The sequence below is a fragment of the Pelodiscus sinensis genome, chromosome 5 (assembly GCF_052426305.1).
Source record: "Pelodiscus sinensis isolate ZL-2025 chromosome 5, ASM5242630v1, whole genome shotgun sequence".
NCBI lineage: Eukaryota > Metazoa > Chordata > Testudines > Trionychidae > Pelodiscus > Pelodiscus sinensis.
Window position 1 is genome coordinate 46,968,110 of NC_143056.1, and position 12,805 is coordinate 46,980,914.

Sequence of the window (12,805 nt, forward strand, 5' to 3'; positions counted from 1 at the left end):
ATAAGCTGTTTCTGAGTTGGAGCTGAAAAGATTAGACTGTTTCAGCTTTTCAATTATTCTCAAGTACTGCATTGCAAAAACCAATCTTTTCATTTAATATGCTTCCCAAGAAGAAAAAACTCCAAGTCTTGTAATGCTGACAAGCATATAAAAACTGTGAAATAAAAGTGGTACACTTTTTAAATAGCTCTGGCTCTTTGTTATATATCTGCTGCTTACCATCTGTAACATAAGTGGAAAAATGTATCAAAATGTCCATATGAGCCTTTTAGCTGTCAACAGTGTTAAATTATGCTTTAAATTTGCATCCCAATTAAGGATGTTTGCAGCTTATTTCGCCAAAAACAATAAACCATTTGGGTTGAATGCCTGAATGATATAAATGACATGTGTGGCTTATAAGACTTCAAAATGAATAATTTTTCATATGTTCAGTCTATTTTGCCAAATACACCATTTACAATCAACCTACCTCTCTGTTTACTAAACATAGAATGACTTAGACTTGTTCTGTTCACCACTAACGTGTAAACAACACAGTATTAGCTTCTATGCATCTGCACTAGCAATCAAATTGGTCTATAATTTATTTCACCTTGATTTTATAGCAATTTGTTTATGCTCCACATTTCATACATTTCCAATAGCTTTCTCTTTGCTATTTTTATCATAGTTAGAGTTTTTTGGTAAATGTTTATTTCAGAATAACAAGTACTGGTTGAGCCTCTCTAGTCAGGCACACTTGGGACCTGACTTGTGCCAAAACAAAGAATTTGCCAAACCATGGGAGGTCAATACTGTCTAGCAGCATTACCAACACTTCCACTGCTTACTGGGCACTTAGAAAACATTTAGGGGTCAATTAGCGCTAAATAACAGCACAGAACACTGTGTGTCAGGACTGGTGGCTGAAAATAAACTTTATGGGATCACAGGAAACTTGGCCACACCCGTGATAAAACGAACACCCAGCCAGCTAAAATCATGTTGGACCACGGATGTTTCCAGACCAGAGAATTCCAGACTAGAGAGGTTCAACCTTTATGTTTGCTCACTACCATCTCTAAGAGGCAGTCACCCATCTTAACATCCCATTCCTGATTCTCTCATAGTAAGTCCTAGAAAGTGGCCATCAAAAAAATCATTTCTGGGCACACATACGTCTATCTATCTGCTGCAGATTTATGCTGTGCCACCTGCTAACCGGGGTGTTTGCACCAAATGTGAGAATTGATGCATCAGTTGCTATGTCACAGAAATGGCTCCCATATCTATTCTGTTCTATATATGTTCTTATACCGTGCTCGTCACTGTGGTGCCTGAGCACCTTCCAGTTGTGCAGTAAGCCACGTGATTGCACATCTTTCACGTGGCATTTGTTCCCTCCTCATCTTCCCAGAGGCAGAAGTGTGTGAAGGGGAGTGTCTTGTTTTGATAGTGTAGGGGTGTTTTTTGTAATGTAAATATGCCTGTTGCTTGCAGTGTGTTTGTATTAGAGAAGGCAAGGTCAAACAAATATGCTTTGCACTTGAAGCAGAAAGTGGTGAAGTTTATGATGAGCTGTAGTTTTGAGCAAGTTCATTCCACAGGCTCAGACCACCCCAGGAGAATGTTCTTTCTTCTGCACAACCATTACTCTTAATGTCAAGAATTCCCTTGTGCTTGAGGAGCACAGTTGTTGATCATGGTCTTCATCACGGATCTTTTAGATTCCCCAGAGCACTTTGAAGATTAGGACTGAGACCTTGAATTTACAGTAGGCCAATATAGAGAGCAGAGGGCAGGTCTTGTGTACTCACAGTAGCCTGTGTTGCTGGGAAGGCACTCTGAAGCACTTGATGTTAGTTGGAGTTTCCCAAAGGCTGAGGCTTTATGATATATTGCTTTGCTATAATCGAGCTGAGAAGTAACCAAGGGATGAATGACTGAGACCACATCTTTGTCCCTATGGTGTGATGCCTGATCCACATTGGGCTCTAAGGGGTTATAGACCCTTAGGAAGACTGTGAAGGAGACAGCCAGTCAGGGCTGGGCCCATTTCAGAAGGGCTGCAGAACAGAGCAGCTTCAGTTACTCTCGGGAGGAGGAGGAAGAAGGACTTACTGCTTTTTAGGCTGAAGGTAGCAAGCACCCTGGACACCACAGAGTTTCAGACAGAGATTTGGGGAACTAAAGGCAACTCCTGGCAGGCTGCAGGCATTTGCAGGCTGAGGTCCTGCAGCAAGGGCAAAAAGGGTACTGGGGTGGCAGGGAAGTGGCCCAGGAAAATATACCGAGGAATTGGATGGGACACCACAAGCAGAGGCTGCCTGTAGGTACCTGGGCCAGTCCTGGAGTGGAGGGCAGGCCTGGATCACCCCACCACCACCACTGAAAGAAATGTCTGACAGCAGACTGCAGGTTCCCCAAAATGGGGGAGCACAGAGGAGGCACAGCTGGAAGGCTGAGTCCTGAAAAGGTCACCGTGGTCCTCGGAGTGCCATGAGTCCAGAAGCAGAAGTGATGGCAAGAAGGCACCCCCAGAAAAGGGTGCACTGATGGACAGATCTAATCCTCAGGACAGCCAGCAGAGGGAAGCACAGTGATTCGTTGAACTCCATCACTGAGCCCCAGGATAGGACAGGACAGTCTGCTAGTCAAGTGAAGAAGATAATAAATAACAGTACTTGTGAGTGCTGCTATATGAAAATGCAGTGCTAGCAAAAAATCCAAGAATATTCCTAGTCTGTTCACTGAACTGACCACTTGAGGGTGTGTATCATCAATCAAGAGAGCCTACAATGTAGCCACAAGCTCTGCAAAATGCATTCTTCTGCGCACCAGTATCAGCTCTGTCTTGCTCAGGTTCAGCTTCAGTTTCAGCCAGCAGAGAAGAAAGAGGCAGCAAAACCTGAGTACTAAATCTGAAAAGCAAAAAAAGTCATCCAAGAATCTGAGTGCAGAGTGGTTCTCAAAGTGTGGTCCCTGGAGGGAGCCCAAACTGGTGCTCTAGCTCTGCATCCTTGCCCCCGCATGAGGTTGGAGCACCTGTGCTAGTTCCCCACTGCAGGGGGGACCCTCATGGGCCAGATCCAGCTTATAGAGGAAGGAAGTGTCTCCATATGCTGCCGCTCCCCTTCCTCCAGGCTGGGAGAATGGCAGCGCAGGAAACCCCTCACCTGGAGGCTTATCGCGCTGCTCCCATTGGCGGGGGTGGTACCTGGGAGCAGTGGCACAGAGCCAGTTAAGTACCCCCCGTCCTCCTCGTGCCCAAATCCAATACCCACCCTCTCAGCCCGCTCCCGTGCCCTACCTCCCACTCAGACCCCCCCAGCCCACTCCTGCACCCTACCTCCCAGCCAAACCCTGTCCCCTCACCCCTTCCTGAACCCATTTTGTCAACGTGGGTGGTTAGCTGGTGGTCCACAGAAAGGTCTGTAGTGAGTGTGGTAGGCTACATGCCAAAAAGTTTGAGAAGTTCTATTTTAGTTGTACAGTGACTGGGACATTTAAAGAAACAGATAAGCAATATGTGGGGGGAGGGATTCTTATTGGTGCAAAGTGCTTTTAAAAAATGAAGGCAGACAATTATGAGGCACAATGGAGAAGACTGGAAAGGAATGAGATTTCTCAAAGCACCAGCCCAACCTGAAATTTCAACATGAGAAGTAAATTGGCAGGACGAAGACAATGGTGTGCCTGAAATACAGTTGCCAACCATCCCCATTGTCTAGGACAGTCCCTTCCTGGGTGTCTTGTGAGTTGTGATGGCTGCACCCTGTACTGCTTTAAGTCTGCAAACATGTCCTTTCCTCCTCCCACCAGGAGGTGCTAGATTGACAGGGAAAGGAGTCTGGCTAGTGAGTGCTTCTACCTCAGTTGCTCCACTGCCCTAGTACAGAGTTACTAGGGCAAGGATCATGATGGCAAAGCAGGAGAATCAGGCCCACAGCCAGGTGGGGGAAGGACGGGACAAAGCAGAGAGAGAAGGCGAGAGACATTTTGACAAAATAAAAATGTAATGTAAACCAAACCCTTAAAAATGTCTGTTTTCTGACCAGCTGCAGAAGAGGGATATTGGAAACAGAGGTCACAGACGGGGACACAGAGGGTATGTCTACACTAGCCCCCTAGTTCGAAATAGGGAGGCTAATGTAGGCATTCGAACTTGCAAATGAAGCCCGAGATTTAAATATCCCGGGCTTTATTTGCATGTTCCCGTCCAGTCATCATTTTTAAATGCCACTAGTCCGGACTAACTGCCGCAGCAGTTAAACGGTAATTCGAACTAAGTCCTTAGTTTGAATTACCTAACAGGACTTAGTTCAAATTACCTAAGGATTTAGTTCGAATTACCGTTTAACTGCCGCGTGTAGCCGCGGGCAGTTAGTCCGGACTAGTGGCATTTAAATGGCGACCGGATGGGAACATGCAAATAAAGCCCAGGATATTTAAATTCCAGGCTTCATTTGCAAGTTTGAATGCCTACATTAGCCTCCCTAGTTCGAACTAGGGGGCTAGTGTAGACATACCCAGAATGTGAGTGACTAGGTGAAAAAGCAGTGCATCTGTCCTAGTGGGGGGAACTCAGAGAGGTTGGTTTTGATGGACCCAGGGACCGGTGCACAAGGTGGGTTTACACCTGCTTTTCATGTTTCCTACACACCCTTCTAATTTTTCTTTTCATTCCTTCCTGCAAAAAACTGGACAATGGTCATGCTGCTGGCGCTGCCTCCCATGCTGACCAGTATTGTTTCCTTGCACTGCCTCACCTCTCTGACAGTATCCATTTCTTGTCTCATGTTACCCCTAGATTGTAAACCCTTTAGGGACAGGGACATTTTTTTAATCTGTTTCTACAGCACATAACACAATGGGGTCCTTGGTCCACCAGAGGACTGACAGAAATGCCAGGCCTTGAACCAGGTGTGGGGGAGGCCTCCTTTCTCCTGCAAGAGGCGGGGCCTCTGGAAAAAGGGGCAGGGTTAGGGCTAGCTTTCCCCCTGCTAGCCCTTCAGCGCTGCCCGGAGAACACCACGCGAGACTTTGGAGGTGATTTAAAGGGCCCAGGCTCTGGCTGCCACTGTTGCTGCAGTAACAGTGGTGGCCACCAGGAGCCCCAGGCCCTTTTGAATCACTGGCTCTGGGGCAGTTTCTCTCTTCCTTTCCCCCACCCCATCCGTTGTTGGTCCATAACTAAGGGTCTCAGGTTCTAGAGCAATATAAATAATAAATTGAATTCATACTGAATCTGGATTAAAAAGAAAGGAGCAGTGTATTTCACTGGGAGATTGCAGTAAAAAGCAGAAAGTTATTCCTTCTTTTACAGCTTCCATAAGTGGTGGGTTCAATTTGAAATGTTTCTCCAGTTGTCCAGTAACAGTGGCTAGATGGATCAGGGTACTGATAGTCACTTCTAGAAACTCTGATTCAAATCCCAATCAGGTAATGAGTGAAAATTAATTTGATGGACTCAGCCTGGTCGCTAGTGAAGCCATAGCACCAATTCACAAATGTGCAGAGAGAGAGAAAGAGAGAGAATAGAGCAGAGAATTGGCCTCTAAATGTTATTCCTGGTTTCTCCATGGACCCTCTCTTGGACCTGGGAAAAATGTATTTAGTTGATGTATTCATTTCTTATAATATATTTCAAATCACTTAACCCTTTTGTGCATTACTTAACTCATGAGTATTATGACTGAAATTTCCAAAGGAGTCTAATAGATGCCAAAATCCTATTGAAAATCAGTGGTTTGGGTGTACTATTCCTTTAGGATCCTTTGAAACATCAGACTGTAATATGCATTTTTTATTATTTATTCATCATGTATATTGTCATAAATGTACAAAGCTCTTTACATCAGAAGACCCATTCTTCCACACACTGTTTAACCAAGAGGTGTTAAAAATTGTTAAGGCTTGAAAAGCACATTGACATCCTTGCATGTAAGGTGCTGTACAAGTGAAAGGTATTATTTATTCTAAGCTATTTATCCTCAGCACCTCAGAAAATCAGCGAAGTATTTCAAGAGGAACACCCTAAAACTGAATCACAAAATCAGTGAAATTTTAAAAATATTGGCTGCAGTGAGCCCGGGGATAGTAAAGTAACACTTCCTACAGTTACAGCAAAGTCCATATCCTTTCCCTAGAAACAGGATTTGATCTGAAGATTCTTTAGCACAGATTCTTCCCCGTTTGCCCCCAACGTGTCAGTGTGAGCAAAGGATGCAAAGTCCGAGTCTCTGAATTCAATACTCCTGCATGACCATGATGTTCAGGTTCCCACACAGATTTCTGGGCACCATTATATACGCGGCATTCAGTGTAAGATGGGCAAATATAGTCTGGCTTGATTTTTCAGCTACTCCATTGGTACATCCAGAAGTGCTGCATTTTGAATTAGATCTCTCCCTCAATATTTTGGACCATCTCAGTCAATGAACTCTCTTATTTTGGAAAAAAAAGTTATGTTTCGATAAAATTTGTGTTGTTTTTACACTGTGGTGCATCATGGCACATATGGCTCTATTAATCCCAAAGCATATAACCCTGAAATTTAAAGCACCCCAATACACATGAGAAAGCTCAACATTTCACATAGAACTGACCTGCCAGAACACAACAGAAAAGCAGTTGGCCACTGGTTCAACATTTAGCACGTAATAATTATTGCTTAACATTTGTATTACAGTAGCACCTAGAATAGCAATCCGCTATGCTAGATCCTGTGCATACAGATAGTGAATGACAGAACCTCACTGATCTTACTTTCTCAAAGGCAATTTCAAGTTGTCATGCCAGGTTGTAAAACAATGTGCCACCTATCACCTCCTGGTTATGGTTGGTTTTAGAAGTTTTGTAAAACCTGAAATGTTGCAGGTTCCCCCCCCCCCCGCCTTAATTGTAATTGTCTACACATACACACAGCTTGGATTTGTACAAGTAGTCTCGACAATAATTTGCTGCTGAGCATTTTGGTGAGAACTTTTTGTAATGTTTAATAATAACAAAAGGTATTTGACTCTTGGGCTCATCTAGACTACATGGAAGATTCAAAAGAGGATATGCAAATTCTGCAGGATTCCGCTTTCAAAAGTGAAAGTAGTCAAGATGCGGTTTTTTGGGCAATCCCTCCCTTTTTTGAAAAGCTGATTTTCCTCATAAATGAGGTATATGTGGCTTTTCGAAAAGGGGGGAGGAGTTGCCAAAAAAATGCATTTTGACGACTTTCACTTTTGAAAGCTCCACTTTCAAAAGTGAGATCGGAAGATGATATACAAATTCCCATGGAATTTGCATATCCACTTTCGAATCTTCCGCGTAGTCTAGATGAGCCCTTAGTTTAAAAGGGATTATCCAAGTAAATACCCTCTTGTGAAATTATAGCATTACTTTTCCTGTAACTAACACAAGCACCCTGTTGATTTAAAAATCTCTCTTTAAATTTGTAACATTCCTGCATGGAAGTTTGATGAATATTATGACATTTTAACTAATTTTCCTACCCACCCATCTGGAAAAGGAAACCCTTTTGACTATTCCTCTGCTCAGTAACAAATGTAAGGCCACTCTGTGCCTCCTTTAGAATTCTTTACCTCAGGAATGTGTATGGCTTATCATGTAACATTACTATTTCATTTTTAATATTGAACTGAATGTAAGATGTGCCATGATCCTACATTGTTTTATTGTTGATGTGCTGTACTTTGAGTACCTTCTTGCAAGACATGGATGGTGCATGAATGCAGTGCAAGGTATGATCTAAATGGATTTTTGCTCTGTTGGCATAGAAAAGGAGAAGGGGGCATTAAAAGTTATACGGATAGGCTAGGAAATTCATTATGACAGAGTTCACTGTGACTAACGCTGTTCACAGAAAAGGGATTAGACTTTGTTAAAGAAAATTTTACTCACAAATTAACTGAGTACTTTGATGTCGTAGAGCATGCCAACATAGAAAGGTTTTCTAAGGGAATCCAAGGAAAATTGGGTGATCTAGATTCAAACAGCAAATGAACAAAATGTTTTAAGATCTACTTTATAATCTGTTTCTATCTTTTACCATGAAAGAATAGCAAAGTTTAGAAACAATGAGTTGTAAATTCTTCAGCCAATTAGTTTGGTGAGTTACTACTGTTTATAATGCACAGAATGTTGAAGGCTGTTTTGCAGTTGCACCACGTTGGATTGTTAATAACAGGAAGCTAGCACTTCTCAGTACAGTGGATCAGCTACACGTGAAAATAAATGTAAAAAACCTGGAGGGGAATGGCAGCAGACTGAGATTAGCCTTTATTTAATTTAACATTTGGGGGTCCAACACACAAATGAGCATTTTAGTAGGCTTCATGGTGGAAGTTGCTGTCATTTGTAAAATATTCTGGCCAATTAGCTAATAGTGTGCTTGGATTTCTCCTGTTTTGATACAGTAATACTAAGTACATTGTGAAGCCCAATTATACAAATCATCCCCATATGCCATACCAGTCTTTCTTTATGAACTGTGTTTATAAATCCTGTGTGAGGAAATGTGTACTTCAGCAATTTAGACCATGTGTAAAAACATAGCCAATAGGATTGTCAAGAAAACAAGTTCCAGCCTAGGAAATCCTAATGTGTTCCGCTAGAATAACATGAGTGTGTCGTGTTGTGCAAGTTTTCTGATTAAATGCATATTACTTTGTAGTGTTTAACCTATTTAGGCGCTTCCGTTTCCTTTTCCATTCATTCTTTTTTTCTTTCTTCTTAGGATCCAACTTTGGAGTTTCTGAGAAAATTTGGAATTGGGCTAGTCTCAGGGACAATAGCCTCAATTATTAATATCCCTTTTGATGTTGCAAAAAGTCGGATTCAAGGGCCACAGCCAGTTCCTGGAGAGATCAAGTATAGAACTTGTTTTAAAACTATGGCTACGGTCTATAAAGAAGAAGGGTAAAACATTCTTATTTCATTAAAATGTCCAGGCCTCTGTGTTTTAGTTCATTTGGGTCCATAAACTATGTTGTAATAACCCAAATTAGATGAGATGAAACCACCCTGTACTTGTGTGTCAAAGGAGTGCAATGTAACATTTTAGAGATGTATTTTAAATTTACAAAGAAATGTTTGCCAACTTCAGCAGGAGGCTTTTTGTTTTTAATAGTTGCAAAATTTATTGTTATATTGTTAAAATGTATGCCCCACAAATAAATTCCCAATACATTTCAAGCAGAGCATTTTTGCTTGGTAACAATAAAACAGACTCTTCACCTTGCAGATGCAAAATAGCAATAGAACAACAAACTGTTTTATGGTTAGAATCTCTACTTGCAGTGTATGCATACAGCTGTTTGTTGAAAGATTGCTGAAATGAGTGAATAGAGGACAGAACCTTTTGGCAATAACTTTCTCCAACTTTTTAAATATTTCTCAAGTGAGCAATGAGTTGTAGCTTTGATATTCAATTATAGCAGTCATTTTATCCATGTAATGCAGCTGTTGTTAACAGACTTGTCCTGAGAGTAAAAACCAGCTCACTGATTAAAGTCATGTTTTTGATTGGCTGGGATCACAGCATAGCTTTTGTAACTTAACATTGATTAATTTTTTTTCTCTTCATCTCATCTGCCTCTGTAAAATGTTAAAATCCAGATACTGTCTGCTATTGAAAATGTGTAATTCCAAATAATTGCTTGTAAGTGCTATGCCAGCATCTTAGCAAACATAAGGTAAAAATCCATTCTCTTTGTAGAAAAATAATGTTGCTTGAAACTTGTTTTCTTTCTGCTACAGTTTTCTGGCTTTGTACAAAGGGTTGGTTCCCAAGATCATGAGACTTGGCCCAGGTAATGTTGCCTCCATTATCTTTGGCTTTCCTTTATTCTTGGTTTCTATTTCTTGATGACATTTACATTTAAGACCCAATAAATCCGATAAAATAAATTAATCAGAAGGGTAGCCGATTTAGTCTGTAACAGGAAAAACTTAAAAAACAACAAATAGTCTAGTAGCACCTTAAAGATTAAGAAAACATGTAGATGGTGTCATGAACTTTTGTGGGCACACCCCTCTTCCTCAGATGACAAATAAATGAAAGACTATATATAAATCTGTTCCTTAATCTTAAATTTGTGTATTTATTTTGAAAACAAATATTTTGAATTTGTTGAGCTAAATTTGCCTGTGAATTTGCATGTCTAAATTGGAATACTGTGCACCCATCTACCTACTGGTCATGCAGATGCATGATCTGTGAACAAATCATGAGGCAAGGAGGGATTGTACATGTGAATCGATGTGTCCACATGTTTTTCAGGCACACTTTTTAAGCCGTTTTAAGCGTATACTTCAAGGAACAGTCAGTTAGTCCCTCACCATTTGGACCTGATTCTGTTACATGGAGCCCACTTAAGTTCTTTAGCAGTTTAAAGGTGCCTTAAAGTGGGTGTTAATAGCCTCCTGAGAACAGTCTTTGTGTTGGGAGCCTCTGACTATGGGCATAATGACTCTACACCAGGCCAGCATGGGGGGTGAATCAGAAGCATATCAGGTCAGAACCAATGTGCACCATACTCTGGTTATTTTCTGCTTCAAGTGCCCTTAAGGGACAATGGGAAACAGAGCATATGAAAGAAAAGACTTAGGTAGGGCCTTTTGAGTTTTGTCATTCCAAGAGGCCACTGCATGGTTGAGAGAGCAGGTACCCGAAACAGATCAGAATCTTATTTCCAAGTAAGTAAGTGTCTCCCATTGGAGTAGGTGGTTTAGCAGGCAAGGCTCCATGGATTTAAAAGCCAATTGCGCCTGTTAACAGTATCTGTTATTCCTACATTTAGTGTTTTCATTATAGAAAAAGTATGCAGTTTTCTTGTAAATGATTGTGTGTTCCTGTAAATGATTTTCCCCGGCCAAGAGCTAGACTGTGCCTGGCCATTGTGCAGTTTCAGAGAAGAATGGAGCATAGGGAATCCAAACACAATCCAAAGAACACACAGACTTCTCCTTCCTAATGCCCCATCAGGCAGCAGGGAGAAGGATGATCCCCACTTTCCTTGTCCCAGCCAGCACGTCAAAATGTATAAGCAAGGACTTGACCCCAAAAGGTGCTGGGCACTCTGTCCCAGATCCAGCAAAATAAGTGAATATGTGCTTAACTTCCAACCCATGAATAGTCCCATTGACTATTATGTTTGATTTTGCTGCCTGAGTAAGAAAACAATTTTAATTGTGGCTGAAAAGGTAAGTCCGTCTACAACATAAAGAGTCTGAATAAGAGCTATTCAAAAAACTCACACTATCTAAGCACTTGAAATCAACCCTGGTGTGAGGTTAAGTCTGTCTGCAAAGGCCTTGCCAGACTGTCTGTGAAAACCTTTCATGATTCTTCATTTTTCCCCTCTGTCTGGCTATCTGTGAATTTTATTAAGCTGCTATTTGTAGTATATTTCAAGTTTGAGCATGGTTTTCTGGGATAAGTCACGAGTGACAAGGCACATGATATTTCTGTGTCCCTGAGGGCATGTCTACACTAGGAAAATATTTCCAAATAACTTATTTTGAAACAATAACTCTCAAAATGATTATTTCAAAATAGCATGTGCACAACTACAGGGAAGCCTCGAAATTAATACAAGGCGGGCTCCCTTAATGTGGACACGCTACCTCGACTTAGCCCCCAGGAACCACTGGGGAATAATTTCTCTGAATGACTCTGGAGAGTAGCTATTTCTAAATAACAGCAGCGCTGTGTCCACACTGCCGCTGTTTCAAAATAACTATTTTGAAATAAATGTTAATCCTCCTGGAAAGCAGAAGTTATTATCCTGAAATAACCAGCCCTTTATTTCAAAATAACGGGCTTGGTAGTGTGGATGCCCCACTTGTTATTTCAAAATAAGAGGAGTTATTTTGAAATAACGCCTTACTGTAGACCAGGGTTGAATGTCTAAGCCTATCCAATAAGAACAGACAGGTCAGCTCTGTCCAGGAAAAGATGTTTTTATTTGTTTTGCAGCATTCTAACTGAGCAATCTGATCCAAAATTAGGGGAAAATGAAAAGCATGTGTGCCCTACTCCACTATTATCATAGAGATTGTGCTACATTTACTTGTACTGGAAAGAATCTCTCAAGTATCTTCATAATTTCCCCCAATGTATAAGCCTCTTCATATTCTAGGCAGAGGCCTATATATACCTTCTGAAAATTGCCCTTGTTAGAAAAGGTGTTGGTTCTATTTATTTAACGTGCATACTAATTATATCTTAGGCTTAGACTGGTACTCTAGTTTCTCTTAGATCAGAGTTCCCTTGTTGTACTAGAGCTGAGGCTTAGTCACACTTTTGATTCTACCAGTATCAATCCATCAACTTCAAATTTTGCCTGTGGATTCACAATGAGCTATAACTGTGGGAAGACTATATTCAATTCTAAAATCATGATTTCCAAACTTCAGGGCCTGTGAAACCATCCAACTCAAATTTCAAACATTTGATTAGCCTTTTGAATGAAATCTGGCAAGGATTTACACAGTTCTGGTGAGGAATTGTGCCAATTTAATTCTTTTCATATCCAAATATGTATTTTTCACAGATCAATATTTTTGTTGATACTATGACTAAAAATATTTTAAAGTGCTGAAGTATTTAGAACAAAATATGAAAAATATGTAATAAAGTTGCATTTAAAAGTAAAGGTGCTCTTGATTCAATTTACAAGCATTTCACATTAATTTTCTCTCCTAATGCACGGGTAAAGTTTGTATAGTTTAAGAACTGATGGTTTGGTAGAATCCAGAGAGTTTTTGCTAATGCAGTTTCATTATATTTCAGTTTACAATTTCAATA

At 40.9% G+C, this 12,805-nt stretch overlaps 1 protein-coding gene across 3 annotated transcripts in view; it reads left to right on the forward strand.

Annotated features, from left to right (window-relative positions):
• The window catches only part of SLC25A21 (solute carrier family 25 member 21), a 385,337-nt gene that overhangs the window by 370,377 nt on the left and 2,155 nt on the right, over positions 1-12,805 (forward strand). For all 3 annotated transcript variants that reach the window (XM_006117703.5, XM_006117702.5, XM_075926921.2), the window contains 2 exons: positions 8,732-8,913; positions 9,754-9,806. In XM_006117703.5, coding sequence (XP_006117765.2) covers positions 8,732-8,913; positions 9,754-9,806 — 235 coding nt within the window. The remainder of the gene's footprint in view (positions 1-8,731; positions 8,914-9,753; positions 9,807-12,805) is intronic.